This window comes from Periplaneta americana, chromosome 9, assembly GCF_040183065.1.
Source record: "Periplaneta americana isolate PAMFEO1 chromosome 9, P.americana_PAMFEO1_priV1, whole genome shotgun sequence".
Classification (NCBI taxonomy): Eukaryota; Metazoa; Arthropoda; class Insecta; order Blattodea; family Blattidae; genus Periplaneta; species Periplaneta americana.
In genome coordinates, this window is record NC_091125.1 from 94874795 (window position 1) to 94893369 (window position 18575).

At 33.4% G+C, this 18575-nt stretch overlaps 1 protein-coding gene across 6 annotated transcripts in view; it reads right to left on the reverse strand.

Annotated features, from left to right (window-relative positions):
• Positions 1–8221: 8221 nt before the first annotated feature.
• Positions 8222–18575, reverse strand: part of MFS16 (major facilitator superfamily transporter 16) — a 62658-nt gene continuing 52304 nt past the window's right edge. For all 6 annotated transcript variants that reach the window (XM_069835383.1, XM_069835388.1, XM_069835385.1 and 3 more), the window contains 4 exons: positions 16415–16563; positions 11552–11753; positions 11046–11143; positions 8222–9155 (listed from right to left, as the gene is read on the reverse strand). In XM_069835383.1, coding sequence (XP_069691484.1) covers positions 9093–9155; positions 11046–11143; positions 11552–11753; positions 16415–16563 — 512 coding nt within the window. In that variant the 3' untranslated portion in view covers positions 8222–9092. The remainder of the gene's footprint in view (positions 9156–11045; positions 11144–11551; positions 11754–16414; positions 16564–18575) is intronic.

The following is an 18575-nucleotide window of genomic DNA, read 5'->3' on the forward strand; positions in this document are numbered from 1 at the left end:
CACACTGTGCATATTTTACACTCAATACAGTAATTCTGTTTCATCATCCATGTATTTCATTATGGATGTAAGTTAACAATTCACTAAATTCAACAGTGTTACTGTCTTCTCATGTATCATGAAAAAATAAAATACATTGTCTTTTACAAATTTAAAAAAAATTTTCAATTCCCGACAATTTCACCCACAAGGAAATGTTTTTTCAGGGCTTCATTCTACAACACTGTGAGGTTCCAGTTATTTCAATAATGAGGCATACCTTTATCGTACAGCATTCATGAATTCGGAAATTACAACAAAATATAGGCCTTCATTCAATGCTGTTTACAGTCATTAAGTCTTTTCTTGTATATGAGTTATTAAAAAACAGTACCAAGTTTCAATTCCTTCAGAGATCATCACAAGATAGAAAAATTAGTATACATTTAATCTTTAAACTCAACATGGCATAAGTTGTATATTAATATTATATAACTATTGACTTCTTTCAAGGTAAATTCTGATAATTAAATATTTAAAATATTAGCTCAAATCAGGATTTTTCTCGTACATAGTGTACTAAATCATGCCCAGATATTTAATTTATTCCTCGTCAATTTTTATGCGCCAAAATTACACTAATTACTCCATTTATTCTATTTTACTGCAATTTGCAAACTTTTCACTGCATTTTTTGTCTGATGGCTTAACCTTCTTCTACAATGCTTAAAAAGTTATGACGAAAATACTATCAAATTATTATGCTTGATAATCTTATTTACCTTCAACAAATAAAAAATGGTTTGTGATTCTGTAAGTGGCAATATACAAAATAACACATTACACAATATTTTTAATTAACTTTAGAGCCATAGTACACTGAAGTATGAATTCGAATTAATCACTTATTTTTTTAGTAAATAAAATTTACAACAAAACTGTTTAATTAAATTAATATTAATTACCTTGAATATTTACTTAAAATTTGTCCCTAATGCTAACATTTTCAATACAATTTTATTACATAAAGGACATCCGATTCTATAAGTAGAATAATAATAATACATAGGCCTATTGTATTTGTTGTTATGGATATTAGTATAAATTATTATTCACTGAAATATAATTCGTCACTGTTAAAAAGTAGTTCTCTGTAGATATAAACAATTACTTTATCCAGTATAATCTTAAGTGGTTTGTACTAAATGTAGTACCGTATCACATTAAGACAGAATGATACATAATATGAGTATGAATGTATTCTTACAGTTAATGATCACTTGCCAGCTGCATTTTGGAAGCCAGTCTCATGCCATAAGTAAAATAGGCAAACAACTATAATGATTTTCAATCTTTGAACCAATAAAACAGGAAGTAATTCTATATGCGAGAAAAAATAGTGAATCAGAAAGGTAAAAATTACAAGAAATGAGCTATTCACTGGGCTTTTTCTTACAAAATGTTGTCTTACAAATACTTTTTTATATGCATTTATTTATACATGCTTTAACATCTACAGTCATATTGAGTGTGTAGGATCTTTGGGTATATCAGTAGGCCGCCAATAATTGTAGACTTTCTATTGCTACCATCATAGCTTTCATTCATATAACACATTAAAATTTTGTTTTAATGCTTGTAATATTGATTATTAAGATGGTAATGAATCATGGTATGCAAATCTCCAATCTGGCACCTGCCCCTGTGATTGAGGGAAACCATGAAAAATCCTAAACTGGCCAGCCACAGGCCCAAACTCGAGACCTTCCAAATGTGAGTCTCAAACGTCACCGTCTGAGCCACCTTGCTCAGTTATCAATAAACTAACATCATAAACTCCGAGAGAGTAGCAAACGTATCTTGTATGTTAACCATGCATGCCTTTTGTGACAGTAGTAATTTCGCCTGTTATTGAATTTTTACCGTTTTACCGTTACTATTGTTAAATTAAAGCAATATTTTCCACAATACCTGTACATTAAGTCTCATGAAATATACTGGTGGCAACGTTAAAGCGCATAATAAACTTTTAATTTCAAGCCATGATGTGGCAACAGAGTCTTGAATGATGATGACAACACACTGCCTCCAGTACTGTTGAGTCAAAGGCTTTATATGAGATCTCAAAGCAAAACCAAGACAAATACAATATACTGTATTGTTAACAAGTCTTATGATATAACTTACTTATGGCTTTTAAGGAATCTGGAGGTTCATTGCCATCCTCACGTAAGACTGCCATCGGTCCCTATCCTAAGCAAGATTAATCCAGTCTTTACAATCATATCCCACCTCCCTCAATCCATTTTAATATCCTCCCATCTACATCTCGGCCTCCCCAAAGGTTTTTTTTCCCTCTGGCCTCTCAACTAACACTCTATATGTATTTCTGGATTTGCCCATATGTGCTACATGCCTTGCCTAGCTCAAACGTCTGGAATTAATGTTCCGAATTATGTCAGGTGAAGAATACAATGCGTGCAGTTATGATATATACACTCTCTTAACAAATGAGAACAATAACAAAACATCATTTAATCTACTGTTTAAATATGATGAAGTAACTTTTGCCTGCTTAGTAAGATTCATCTTTAAGTGCAATGAGAACTGGCATGATTTAAATTTAAGTAAATATGTTTTTTTTTTTTTTTTTTTTTTTTTTTTTTTTTTTTTTTTTTTTTTTAACGTTTGGTTCCAAGAAGACAGCCACAGTTATTGTGACACCAACAACTAGAGCATCAGTTTTTAATCCTAGAGACTCGAGTTCAAATACTGGCAAGTACTGGGATGAAGCATACTTCCTTTGTGTACTCCTGTTTCTTTTTCGATCATTATTCCATAAGTCATAATATCTTCTCCAAGAGACCAGCTCCATGGATTTTCTACAGCATAAATTCTAGAAAACAAGTAACCACTGGAATTTCTGGAGTTGGTATACCATATTATACCAGCGAGAAAACAAAATAATCTTACTGTTAGTGCATCTATTTGCTTTCAACATTTGGATAATGATTCTTCTTTTACATACTGTATATGATACCTCATAAAGAGTATTAGCGAGGTTAACAGATTAATTATTTCCCTACAGTGCACACCAGGTCGTTGCTCTACTCATACTTTCAAATTCTTGGCATGAGAGGCCATGAACTGGTTGAACACACACTGGTATTGTTTTAATATCTGTGGCGACAAAACATACATTTCAAATTCTTATGGTCTCATATACAAATGTACCTGAGATATGTGCAAGCCATGAGATGAAGTACGGACATGTTAAGGAATACAAATGCACTTTTAAGCAATATAATTATGCTATAACACTGGAAAGAAATCAGTAACAATGAAATAATATGCTATAATGAAATGTGATGATGATGATGATGACAGAGGCTCAACTGATTATTATGCCTGCTGCAAACTTCCGTGTTTCAAATTTCCCAACAAATTTTGAAATATAAATTTTACACAGTTTAAGGAGACAATAATATTTCTACTTGCAGTTTCAGATGGAACTGTGTATCAAAATTCATGATCAGTTTCTTTTATATATACTTAATACTTGCAATATTTTATGCATTACAACTTAAATAATGATTCTGGTTTTAAGAAAAAAATGGAATAAAATATTTCAGTAGTCCACAAACATATTTTCGCATTTAAAATGTGTTTCAGAGGAATGAATCTTACATATGACATCAAATGATATTTTCAGAACTGTCCATTTTTACTAATACCGATACTAAAAATTAGAAAATTCTCCTCATGTTTCAATTATCTTGAAGGGATTTCATCTTATGCTATAAAACTTGTCCTGCAATAACTTAAACCACAAAAACTTATTACTCTCACCTCTTGATATTCATCCTTATCAAGTGATTATTACAATTAAGTAACATTTTGTCTGTAATACGAGCTAATGACTTTCAAGTGCTCGATTATTTTACAATAATCAGTCTATCAAAATAATGTACAGAAACATCCAGTTCATAATAAAAAGGTAAGGTACATGTAACACTGGATGTAAGTAAAATGTCAATATACGAACAATTACACTGACAAAAGGTTTGCAAAATAGAGTATTTTCATATTAAGGGAGTTTCTGTATCTCTTGAAAACAGAAATAATTTTAAAATTACAATTTGGAAATACCACATTACTTCAGTCGTATTAAAAACACACTTTAACATTATTATAATACTGAACAAGAATGTGTAAGTAGTTATGCAATTTTTAAGATAGGCCTCCACACATTACAAGTACTGGCACATATTTTTACCAATTAAGCAGTTTTACTACACTGTCATGTGATGGACATATTATTTTCTTTCTCATCCAGTTCCTATTTCTTCACATAACAAAAAGCTCTGAAATTAGGCAATATAGATAAATATTTTAATGATGGTGCATGATTTTATAACCAAAATTAAAACCCAATGCCTTAAATTGTTTCGTCATATAAAATCTACTTAGGGAACATGGTTTAAGAAGGTTGTGGAAAATGTACCACAAAATTACTGTAATAAGTTAGAAGAAAATTTCGAAGTTCCTGAAGTATGTAACTGAAACATTTACTATTTAACTAAACATTAATGCCCCAACACTGTGAAGTCTGCAGCAAAGAAAGAAGTCACATACTGGTATATTAATTCATAAATGCATAACAAAAACAACAATAACAATAGCAAACATGTAACAAAACAAATTATATTGTAAGCATTTGCCTCATCAAAGATTAAGACAAAGGTACCAAAATATTGCAGATAAGTTTAAGCTCCTTAAATTTCATTTCACTACAATAATAAGATTCAAGTTTGAATTAAATAGTTACAGGATTGCGAATAAAAATTATTTGATATGCATATTTATTAGCAATGCTCTAGTATGTACAGTATGTTAGGCTAAGCTGAGCTTGCAATAGATACAGGTCATATTTATACAGAAATTTAAATTTTTTTTTACACCTGAAATGTATTTATGGGATGGAACCTCAAACTGTTCACTAGGTCTAGGTCTAATTGAAATAAGAATAACAGGGAATTATATTTTGTCCTCAGCAAAACAGTGTCTACCAGAAATGTGAAACAAAAATTAGATACTTTACAGTTACCACAATTAATTAATTACTCATAAGTATGATGAACAAAACACTAATCACATTTCAGTCATCTTACGATCTGTTATCAGACTTCTTTTTTAAGTTCTCTGATCTTCAGTTCAATAGACTACAACTCCTCAGGTTTTTTCTTTCAATAACATTTGATTTTGTAACTGCAGCTGTTTCAGTTCCACCTTAGCCAAGAATAAATAAGTGCGTAATTTCGTTATCCACGATCATTGAGTCTTTTAAATACGTTACTTTTTTTGTTACTTTCATTACCAGTTGCTTAAATTAGTTAGGCCTACTTTCGTTATCGGTAGACACCCTGAATTAATGAATATGTCGTTTTCATCAATATTCCCAATAAATTATCTTTCGATGTTAGAAAATGTCAATGGATGAACAACAGGTTACCAAAGGCAATTCTACACTATACATCAGCTGGAAGGAGACATTTGGGAAGACAATTGAAAAGATGGGACCAATAAATTATTGGTAAAAGTTTACAGCCAGAAATAATCTAGAAAGAATCAATTCATGATGATGATGATGACGACGACGACGATGATGATGATGACAACGACTATGATGATGAAATGTCAATATTCAGCTAATGTTTATGTACTATATCATTCTTGTCTTTAAAAACTTATTGTCGATGATCAATCATTGCTTTCCTTTAAAACTTGCTGGTACAGTATTAAACTTATGGAATTATGCAAGCGTATATGAACTGAAGGACACTAAAAAGAAAGCCACTAAATTAGATATGGCAAAGTAACTGATAATTAAGACCCCATAACTATTATTAACAAAAGGAGGTGCCAATTTACTTGATTCTCACAAAACTAATGTTTCTATTCACTTCACAGAGAATTCACGAAACTTATTGACGGTAAGGTAACAAGGTAAAGGTATCCCCGTCACATGCCATGAAGGCACTTGGGGGGCATGGAGGTAGAGCCCCATGCTTTGCATGATCTCGGCACTAGAATGAGGTGGTGTGGTTGGCACCACGCTCTGACCACCTTTTACCCCCGGGAAAGGCTTGGTACTCAATTTTATAGGAGGCTGAGTGAACTTCGGGGCTGTTCTGGAAGTTTGGCAAGGAGAAAAATCCCGTCACCACTTGGGATCGAACCCCGGACCTTCCAGTCCATAGCTAGCTGCTCTCTTATTGACAGTAATAAAAAAAATACATATTAAATTTAAAAATAAAAGTGAAAGAATAAGAAGCCTGTAATTTCCAAATTTTTGCCAAGTTCTCCAATCTTAAAAATTTGTTTTCTAACAGCCAGATATTAGTCTAAACTAGTAATTCATCTCAAATTTTGAGAAGGATTTTTTTTTTTTTAACTATAGTCAACCCTCAATATCTGCAAGGGATTTGTTCCATGTCCCCTCATGGATACCAAAATCGCCATTCAACATATTACATGAAATAGGCCATGTCAAAAACTAAACTAAAATAACTAAGTCATTTTTTCTTAAGTTCATAGTTAAGTATTTACAAATTAGTAAACCTATTATCCAGAAAACTACAATTTCAATTATATGCGAAGTGTTAAACCACTAATATCGGTATTATACTATTACCAGTCTTACCAACATAAATGATAAACGCTTTGCAGTCTAAGAACAAAGGATTGCTAATATATATTTATAATCTGTACACAGGACCCAGTCAATGGTGGCAAGAAGATTGACTTTAGAATAAATGTAGGCGAATTAACATGCTACTTTACAGAAAAATGGCAACACAGATTATATGGGGCAAATTCATTTAATGCATTTTTTTTATTTTCACACAACTTACTTAAAAATGCTTATTTAAACTCAAATTACCTATACAGACAAGAATTCATACTTTTGGATCACGAAAAGAACATATTTTAAATAAAAATAGCTTACTTAAAAATGAAGCTGTAATTTATGTCAATCTGTAATTCTGTAATTTAAACATGGAATCGAGGTTTTTTTTTTTAAAGAAAGTTTATCGACAATGACACAGAATGTTCCATTCTTCTAATGTTTACTCCATAATATTACTCAAAAGAGATTTAAAATCATCTTTAACCAAATAATTCGATGTAAGATTAAAAGTTAGAGAAATACATGTTGGACCCATACTGAACAGGTATTTTATTAAAATTATGGAACGAAAATCAGTTAAATATAACAGTGCCACACAAGCCAAGAAGGCCAGTCAGAAACTTCAGGTACCATATTAAAGATAGTAGGAACAAGGGAAGAATATATATCGTGTTGAACTTGTAATGTTGAGATATAGTTTCTCTTAATAGGAAACTGTGGCAAGAAGTGTGTGTGTGTGTGTGTGTGTGTGTGTGTGTGTGTGTGTGTGTGTGTGTGTGTGTGTGTGTGTGTGTGTGTGTGTGTGTGTGTGTGTGTGTGTGTGTGTGTGTGTGTAGCCTATAAAAAGATTATGAAGATTATAATACAGAATATATAGGCTACCTCTTTTTTCTAATCCTCCATCACATGAAGTATTTAGATGGTTTACAATGTGTCACTCTATTGTATATCATGTTCGTATCTCACAACGACACATGCAATAATTATGTTCAAATTCATGAAGTCGTTGATTAACAGTCTACATCTCACAACGAAACATGCAATAATAATAATTATGTTGAAATTTACGAAATCGTTGATTAACAGTATCTACAGTTTGAGTATAATCAACGAAAAACATCTTACATATACAATGGGTGAAAATTTCCAAACTTAGGAAATAAATCAGTTACAAAATAAGAGAAACAAAACATTTAATATTTATTGGATATCATTCCAATTTAGGTACCTTTCCAGATAAACCCCAGAAAGAGGGAAACATTCTAACCACACTTGCTGAATTTTAATTTGAAAAAGCATTTAGAGTGGAACCTAAAAATTAATAAGGAAGCACACAGAAAAGGCTACAGTTACATATACTTTAATATGAAAACTATAGAAATGAATTATACTCCAGTTTACAGGCAACAAAATTTGTAACTGTGTGTGTGTGTGTGTGTGTACGTGCGCACATGCATGTGCTGTAATCTCTAGATATTATAAACTTAAATTACAAAAGCAACTGAGGGAACACACATTCAAAATGACCCTCTCTGAATGCCAAAATTAGTGTTCTTTTTTTTTTTTCAGATGCTCTAAATGATGATGATAATGGCATTGGACAAGCGTAAGGCATAATGTGTTAAATGAAAGAACACAAAAAAAGAGAGAAAAAAAAATAAAGACGATGAACAAAGAAAATACTATCAAATACCAAGCTGACACACGAATGAAGTGTAATGCATGAAATGAAAGATAATCAAAGAAAATAATTTTTGCTTGTTTCATACACAAAAATAAAATATAAAAATTTTAATTCTCTGTTCAATTATTCCAGTTCAACTTGTGAAAAATACGTTACTATGCTGGCTGACAAGATTAAACATAAGTAAAAAAAAAATATATATATATATATATATATATATATATATATATATATATATATATATATATATATGAAAAATGTGAAATAACTAACACAAATAGTCTTGTTGAAAAATTTCTGATAGAACACAATTTCGATTTGAACAGTGATTATAATGATGTGCGTCACGCATAATAAAGACTTACTATTATAATAAAAACAAATAACATTGCAATTTGTATGTGTTTGAAAATATTTCATTCAGGATCTCTTCTACAGCAAATTAATACTAGAAATTATTCCCTTTAAGGTAATTTATTTTTATAATTTGCTGAGAAATTTGACAAGTCACACAGCAGTCAGTGAAATTCACGTTGGAAATAAAAATCGATAAAAGATTTCTTTCCAGAATAAACAGTTTCATAAAATCGTAATATTTAAGGTAAAAATGCCTCACACGGAATGATAAGCCCGAGCAATGCAGGCTTAGCAAAAATTAAATACACAAATAATTATTAATAAACAGCAGTTCCTATTGTGGAGTATGATGTAAAGATACTTCTCAAAGTGATGTGTGCACTATAAAATCAAACGATGGGACCTCGTTGTTTGGATTTCACGCTTCACCAGACGAATCAGAAGCTGTAACAGAAATCAACAACATATTAATACAAATCCATTCATTCTTTCATAACTGGCACTAAAACCCATGAAGATCCTGAACCTCTCCAGTACTTGGAAGTCGTTCTGTTCTATCACGAACTCAATGTTCCCATTTCCTAAATTCAGTTCCCCTCAAATCACACTCCACATCTTGAAGCCATCTAAGTCTAGGCGTGCCTCTCTGTTTAGCTCCTCTTGGATATCGTACATTGCTCGCTTATGTAACCTAACCTCTGGTAACTTGACAAGGCATAACCATCTTAGTCTTCCTTCCAGGATGAAGACTACTCTGTTCGGTTCTCCTAATAGCTAGTCACCAAAGGTAACATAACGAAAGGTAGTAACAACTGCTTAAAAACAAATTTCAAAAGTTTCAAGATCAAAACACGATTAGTGTTACTTCCTCTGCCTTTAGAAAACATAAAACAACGCAAATGTATTCTTTTTCATTGAACTTGCCAATATCAATGGACAAATAAGATTTTTTTATGCTATGAACATGGGGGAAAAAAAAAACAGTGAGCTTCTGCTGAATATGACGACAGCAAATGACATAGGACAATAAAAAGAGAAAATAAAAACGTATTAGAATGAATTTCTTTATCCACTTACGAACTCAATAATGGACAAACCCAAATAACCAGAATCAGAGGAAACACTCTGACATAATAGAAACAAAATCTTTCGCAACGGAATCAGACAACCACCAATGCTTCCCTTTTCAAAGCAATATACTATTAATTTAACAGTGATGTTGGACGTTATGTTGAAAAATAATCTCTTTCTCAGAACTCTCATCCTTTGTAATATTGTGGTTAACATGTTCACTTTGCATTTGAGCACTGCAGGTTTAAACTCTGCAGATGGCAATGGAATTTTCAGACGAAAAATTCCTAAGTAAGGTTTCCTGTGAAAATATAATATATAAAAAATATCCTCTAACATGTTGCGTATCTAGCATATATAAAAAAAAAGTTTTGACATAGATCAGTAACGTTGTAAGCAAAATTCACAACTACCTTTGCATTGCCCACTTACAGCTCCTACTTTCAGATGCAGTGACTATCTCGTATCTAAAAAAGTATCTAAAAAAGTTCCGTCATGTGGTAGCTGTTTGGCTTCTCCTTTAAAATTATATAAAGTTCCTAGAGTGGAATGGCAAAATACAGAGTGAGACAAGTGGCCAACAGGCTTGGTGCTCACGTATTCAGTTTTTTGTCAGGCCCAAACTTCATTGCAAGGACGTGTTTTCACATACCTCCTCTCATTTCCCCCTTTGACATTGATCTAAAAACGCATAAAGAATAAAACATTTTTCTAGTAATACTCTACTCGTCTATCATTCTGTTATTAGTGTCTCCACGTCAGAAATGAAATTCACTTCTCCCAGATCAGCAGAACTCCAGAAAGATCTTAGCGGACCATAACTAGAGATAGTGGAAACAAACTTATATTTCATTGTATGTCTATGCAGGCTTAACAAATCCAAATGAGTAAGCGAAGTTCTAATTCACAAATGACATATCACTGAAAATGGAACCCGTAAGTGGCTCCAAATGTTGGTGAGATTACATTTCAACGTATATTAAATTCTCTAGAACTAAAACACAACTTAATCAGTAATCATTGTGATACCACAGTCTAGTATATACAATCGCGAAGCTCAATACGTAGTAAATATGCAAACATTAGATAGTTGCTCACCACTAGGATCGCTAATATCGCCTCATTACAGGCAATGCAAAATAGTACCGTCACAGTCTATTGTTTCTAGCACCCTCAAAACTCAAGCTTCGTGACTGTATATAGTAGACTGTGGTGATACTGTATCTTATATTAATTTAATGCCTCATTCAAACCAACTCTTACCAATAACGAAAACACATCAGCTACCATGAGCATGTAGAATACGTTCTCCCAACCTGTGTTTACCACCACCCCAGCAAGAAGTGGTCCCACAGCAGCACCTGCACATTGAACAATACAAATGTAACAGAACTATCCTTAACACTCGAACAAAATTTATGGTCAGATAATAATAATAATAATAATAATAATAATAATAATAATAATAATAATAATAACAATAATAATAACAATAATAATAATAATAATAATAATAATAATAATAATAATAATAATAATAATACTTCAATTTTTCTGGCAGAGTTAAGGATATATTTAGCAGGCAGTCTGAACCTACAGACACTGGTAATTTTGTTTTGTTTCTGAGATTACATTTTTAAACATCATAAAATGATTAGGCTACTCTTCCTAAGACGATTAAATGGTGACTGTCACATATGATAAGCTTTGTCATTAACTTTCTCACTATAAGAATTCCATACCAAGAAATTCTGCAATTTATCTCGTACCTATTGAGCCAGTTCCGTCAATGATAGCCGTTACTGTGGCGAGAGCTTTTGCGTTGCCTTCTAGTGAATGATGTGTGCCAAGGTCGGCAGATACAGCTGTTGTGATGAGGGCATATGGACCGTTCACTAAGAACCCCACCAAAATCAGCAGCACAACATTAGTTAGGAAGCCATTTGTGCCATAGTCTTCATACAGGAACATCTGAAAGTAGAATAAAGGACGTCGATGAGGAAGATATTGAGTTAGTGAATGACAGCAAATGATTAGAGAATGCGAGTTAATGAACGAGTTTATGTGTGACTAAGTGATTTGTTTATTTGAAGAAAGAAAGTTTGTGAATGGGCGCACTAGTGTGAATATGTTTGTCAGTGAGTCAGTATTTTAGTGACTAAATGATTTAGACAAAGCATGACTCAAAAACGAAAAGCATGACAGAAAGAAACAATTAGCCAGTCATTTATTAGTTTTGATAGTGAGCGAATGAACCGGTGACATATGAATGAGTAAGGAAGCAAACAAGACAAATTAATTATGAATCAGCATCAAATGTTATTACAGTATTTACAGCTTTTAAGGAACCCAGAGGTTCATTGCTGCCCTCACATAAGCCAGCCATCGGTCCCTATCCTGTGCAAGATTAATCCGGTCTCTATCATCATATCCCACCTCCCTCGAATCCATTTTAATATTATCCTCCCATCTACGTCTCGACCTCCTCAAAGGTATTTTTCCCTCGGCCTCTCAACCAACACTCTATATGCATTTCTGGACACACCAATACATGCTCTATGTCCTGCCCATCTCAAACGTCTGGATTTAATGTTCCTAATTATGTCAGATGAAGAATACAATGCGTGCAGTTCTGCATTGTGTAACTTTCTCTATACTCCTGTAACTTCATCCCTCTTAACCCCAAAAATTTTTCTAAAAACCTTATTCTCAAACACCCTTAATCTCTCTTCCTCTCTCAAAGTGAGAGTTCAAGTTTCACAACCATACTCCTTCCATTGTTCTGGTACAATTTTCTTTTCCCAAACAGCAAGTACAAGCTTACCGTATAAATTTCGCTAGATAATGATTTCCATCCTCTTGTATTAATTCTGCTGGAATTTGATTGATACCTGGAGACTTGGACTTTTTCAGATTTTTTATTGCAATTTCGATTTCAGAGAGTGTGGGTTCGGGTATAAATGGCTCAGCAGTTTGTATTTGAATTTCGTCCCGATCATTTCTATTTGGCCTATGTACATTTTGTTGTTGCCCAAAATAGTTTTTTCCATTTGTTCAGGATTGAACTAGAGTCTGCAAGCAAGTCACCATTCTCATCCTTGATCACGTTTACCCTAGCCTGATATCATTCTTAAATTCATTTATGCCTTTATATAAATGTCTAATGTTTTTATTCTTACTATTTGTTTCTACCTCATTCAGTTTCTCCTTTAAGTAATTCTCTTTTTATTCCTAAGTGTACAACTTGCTTCCCATTTTTCATTGAAATAATTATCTCTATTCACCTCAACTAGATCCTGTAAGAATTGCAATTTTGTCTGTTCCCTTCTTCAATCTTCATCAAACCACGGAATCTTTTTCTTAATTTCATAAAAACCCATGCTCTGCTCAGCTGCAATTTTGATACTATCTCTGATATTTTCCCACATGCTATTAACATCTAAAGCGGCAAACCTATTTGAAATTTCGACCTGATAATGTTGCTTAGTTTCCTCGTCCTTCAATTTCAGAATACTGAATTTACTAATATTAACTTGTTGCTCTACTCGCTTGGCTACTGATAGTCTTTCTCTTAATTATTCTCCAATTACCAAATAATGGTCAGAATTAGTCTGCCTCTCTGAAGGTTCGAATGTCTACTATACTAGTATGTCTTCATTTATCTATCAAGATGTGATCTATTTGGTTCTGTGTCATTCCATCTGGAGGAGTCCAAGTATATTTATGTATATTCTTATGGGGGAATGTGGTACTTTTTGTTAATTTTATGTTTCAAAGAAGGAAAGTATTTTATTAAGGGGAAGAGAGATGAGTACAAGAATTAGAGAGATTATTGTTAATAATACATTTAGTAGAATATATGGAAAGTTATTAGAATATTATTATCTGGAAGAATATAAATATATGGAAAATTAAGAACAAACAGGTTTCAGAATTGGAAGGTCAACTCTTGTTCATATTTTCTGCACAAAATCAAACACCACATTTATTATTTAGTGATCCAGAAAAGTCGTACAAGTGTGTGTCATGAAAAAAAAATAAAACCATAAGAAATTCTACATAATGCTATAATATTTTTAATTTTAACATACTTCCCCTAAACAGAGTCTGCCTGAGAGATAAAGTATACTAGACAATTTTAATGTACAATTAATAAATTAATAGAATGGACAGTTACAGTCTTCAGAGAAATAATAAAAAACTATAAAAAATATACAATAAATAACAAAGATACTACATAATAAATTTCAGTTTACAAAGGCATCATCTAAATGATAGAACAAATAAGAAAGATTAAATAAAACAAAAATACATAATTAGATTACATGAAATAAAGTTCATCACCTGAGTGATTTCTTAGGAGAGTGCTTGATCCTTTAAGATTAAAGAGATGTTCTTAATGAAATCAGTGGAAAGGTTAAATCTTTTATAGAAATTTATGAACAAATTTTAAGGATGGTTCCCCTGGCTCCATCCATCAAGTAAATGACGTCAATGGTAAAAAATTGTACTCCTGCAGATAGAAATACTGGGTGTTCATTTCAAAGTGTGTCATGACGTCACTGTTGTTGGGTCACTGATTTGAAGCGAGTTTCAGCTTATATGTTAGAGAAGTTGCCTATTATTTAAGGCGTTCTTCAATCTGAACTTGAGAACGTGTACGGTATAACTTGAACGTCGTAGCAACAGATGGCGGTCTGTACGGTCTGTGTGCTACCATAACCTCTTTCGAACTGTGTTTTGCGCCGGCAAGTCGTACGCAGGGTATTTGTTATCATCGGTTGCATACGGTAACATTCCACAACACAAATCAAATGCTCCGTGTCCATGTTGACCGTCGAAGTTAATGTCAACAAATACGTAAGTAATCGTCTTAACCCTCTCCCCATATCCTGACAGTACGTATTTCCAAACAGTTCACATTCCTGCCACTACCGGCGTTACCGTATGTATTCTTCAGAATGAACGCCGTACTTGCTAGCCAACTTCTCTGCCTCTTAGATTATACACCTGAGCTGCGGAAGTGTAGGAAGATTGAATTCTCTAGGCTCATCAGCTAGCCACATGACGGCATACAGCGAGCCAAGACACATTTTGAACTGAACACCCAGTAGTTGGCTCATATACAGAGTGTTAAAAAAAAAAGTATCCAATATTTTAGGAGGTGCTAGTATGCATCAAAACAAGAAGAAAATGTCTAATAAACATGGGTTCTACAACACATACTTTCTGAGATATGAACACTTGTTCATAGGAGGTGCTCAATATGACGTCCATTTATGGCAATGCATTCCTTTGCCCTATAACACAGCAGACTACCAGATAATCATATCGTAGTTGATGGAATACTGATACATTGCAAGGAATACTGAAAACAAAAAAGTTTTGTTGCGGATATGAGCAGGGTTCAGCAGAGATGGTGTTGTGAATTTTCGTAATCAGCATGTGTGGGCTGATGAAAATCTCCATGCAGTTGAAGAAATAAGGCATCAGCACCGATTCTCAATCAACATATGGACAAGCATTCTTGGTGATAGATTAATAGGGCCATACGTGCTACCACAGAGATTACCTGGGACTTGTTATCAGGACTTTCTTATTAACATATTGCCTACCTTGCTGGTGTATGTGCCACTTCAGCAAAGATCGGGAAGGCCCCACACCTTGGCCTGTTCATTCCCCAAACCTAAACCCCCTAGACTTTTGGTTATCAAGGACAACCAGGTCAATTTCAAAGAGAGCGTGATTCCTTATGCTGAAGGGCAGAGGAATGCATTGCCATGAATGGACATCACATTGAGCACCTCCTATGAACAAGTGTTCATATCTCAGAAAGTATGTGTTGTAGAACCCATGTTTATTAGACATTTTCTTCTTGTTTTGATGCATACTAGCACCTCCTAAAATATTGGATATTTTTAATGCCCTGTATACGCCACTTTTCGGTCTGAATTTCTTCAGGCTGGTTCTTGGAGGACTCAAACTGAGCAGTTGGATCGATTATGTAGCCTGTACTGAAGAGGGGAAAATCAGGGGTTACATGGAAGGAGAATATTTGTAAAAAAAAAAAAAAATGCAACAGAAATGATTAGAAGGAGAAAACTGGGAAAACAGAGAAGAGAGAAAAAGAAAAATTTTGGCACAGAAAAATGCTTGAGCAGTGCAAACCAGTTCATGGTAATGTATTTTAAAATACAAAGGCTATTTATAGCCAATGCTATCATTTGGTGATGACAGTGTAATGATATAATGATGGAATTAGAATGAGAGGTTGAAGGGATTCTGGACATTTCGTCAAAAGACAGAAATTTTGTTTTGCAACACTGTTATAGTCCCACTATTCTTCACACATAGAAAGTTAGATCTAGTTAAAAAGAAAAAGTGTTTATAACATGAGAAACTGACCATTTCTATTACTGTCTTTGCCATATCCACCATTCAGTCTGTGTCTGCTATTAAATATTTTGTTCAATGAAAGATGAACTTTGAGGAGAGTGCTTCTGCAATTGACGCTATCACTAAGGTTGACAAGTGGCTCCCTGAGACTCAAATTTCATTTTCGTGGCTCTCTTAGTACTTACAAGGCATTACTTTTGCAGTGAAGCAAGGAGGGACATTAGTCTGAAACTCACCATTGGAATGGTTAGTAACAGCATGCCTGAGCACGTTGTGGCACTCATGCCAGTGTAGTCACTGATTCCACCTGCCACGATGGCTCCTCCAATTCCACCAACATCAAACAATGTCGACAACTGCGCACTTTCCGCAGGACTCAGTGTAGCTGTAACAAAACATTTATCACCATATCCAAGTCACTCTTGTAATGCCAATCAGTACTTCTTGTAAATGGTCTGGATTTGTGAAAGGAGCTAAGGATAAATTTGCATTGACAGATGAAATATTAAGCTGGACACCAAGATTCGAGTGTCTATTACAATCTCAACCTCGTGGTGAAATTTCAATCATTACTGTATATTCAGGATTTATATTAATGATGATCTAATAGGAGGAGCAATCAATGTTTCGTTGTTAAGAAGAGGAACAGACTGGACTTTCTCCACTGCTGTTAATGAATAAGGAATTAACAACATTTCGATACTGGATTTATCTTAGTCTTTAGATAAAAAAAGTGAATGAGAAGGGTATCGATTTGTTACAAACAATTGATTGACTAACTGATAGTAGAGTGTGGGTTATATAGGTAAAAGGATTTAGATCATATTGAAGGTTCCAAGAAAGGAAGAAGAGGAGGAGGAAAATAAAACAAAATTATATAACAAAAAAGGATATTAAGAATGTTCTAATTTATACTTTGGGCATACTCACATGTTGAACGGCTAGTGTATTAGCTTTGGCAAAACTACGTGAAATTCAAGGTGGAAAAGAACAGTGATGGATCAGGTTTTCTCAGGATACACCTGCTTTCCTGTCATAATCTTGCCATACTTTGTAGTTTAAAAACATCTTAACGATAAAATGACAGTGTGAGAAACATTGCTCTAAACCATCCTATCCAGGGATTATCTTCTGTGATGAAGTTATTATCATGTTTGCCAATAGAGCTTTAAGTTGGCAGATTAGAACTCGCCCAAAGGACAATACATTTAATGGTGACAAATATCTTTATCTTAGCTTCCTTGGAAGTGAAATAAAACTAGATGTCTCATGTCGTAATTTTATAGCACATGAAACAAACCAAGTAGGCCTAGGCAAAATTACAGGAGAAACAAAGCATAACAGCAAACAAGGACCTGTGTTATATTTATGTAAACATTTAATTATTTTGCAGAATGAAGGTCTATGAAGTTTCCTCCTTCCTTTCATTCATTTAGTTTTGGGTTCTGATAATAAATAGCATAAAGTGAAGTGAGCTGTTGCAGCTCTGGAACAAAATCCATGTCACATGTAGAATGGACACGCTACATTTTCCAGATGATCTATCTCAATGTGATATAACTAACCATTTTTTTACACCCGATTTTTCTCTGATTATACTTCAGTGTTGTTCTTTGTTGAGAAACAGTATTTACAATCTAATTTTAAAATTTATTACACTTTTGTTACACATTGTGGTAAAATATTCAGCAGTTTCATCTACAGAACAAGGATTTATGTTATGTCACAGTTCATATCCCATCTCTGCATGTAACAATGTACTTCAGTGCCTCTTTTCTCAAAACTTTCGAAATGTAACACAGACCCTTGTTCGAGGTTACATCACAACTATTCTCACCCCACCAAGCTCTCTTACTTTGCGAATAAATATTTCTGAGGATCAATATCTCGACTGAGACTGCCAATGTCTCTACAGGACATCTCATTAGATTGGAAAGCAGGAAACAAAGTAGAAAATTTTATACACAACAGGACTTAAAAAATTGCAACATTTAAGGAACTTAAATGGAAATGATTAGAGACCAGACATCCTATGTCTAGAAATTACGAAAATCACACAAATGCAACAACAAAGCATCATATTAATTTTCACTACAATTTTTTTTTTTTTTTACGAGGAGATAGGGAGCCGAAAATTATAACCAATAACAGAAGTGGTTAATTGGTTTCTAATGGCTGACCTTGTATATTACTCCAGTCACTATCTTCTTTCACAATATAAACTGGTAATGTCTTTTCTCATAATTTGATTTAGCTCTTTTCAGACAAGGACATACTGCATGTTATATCCATTTTTTTAATTCATTTCATTGCAGCCAGTACAGTGGTTAGTGTATCAGAGTCCTATTTTCTGCAGAGAAGGTGAAACGCAATTATGCCTTGTATATAATTTTGAGT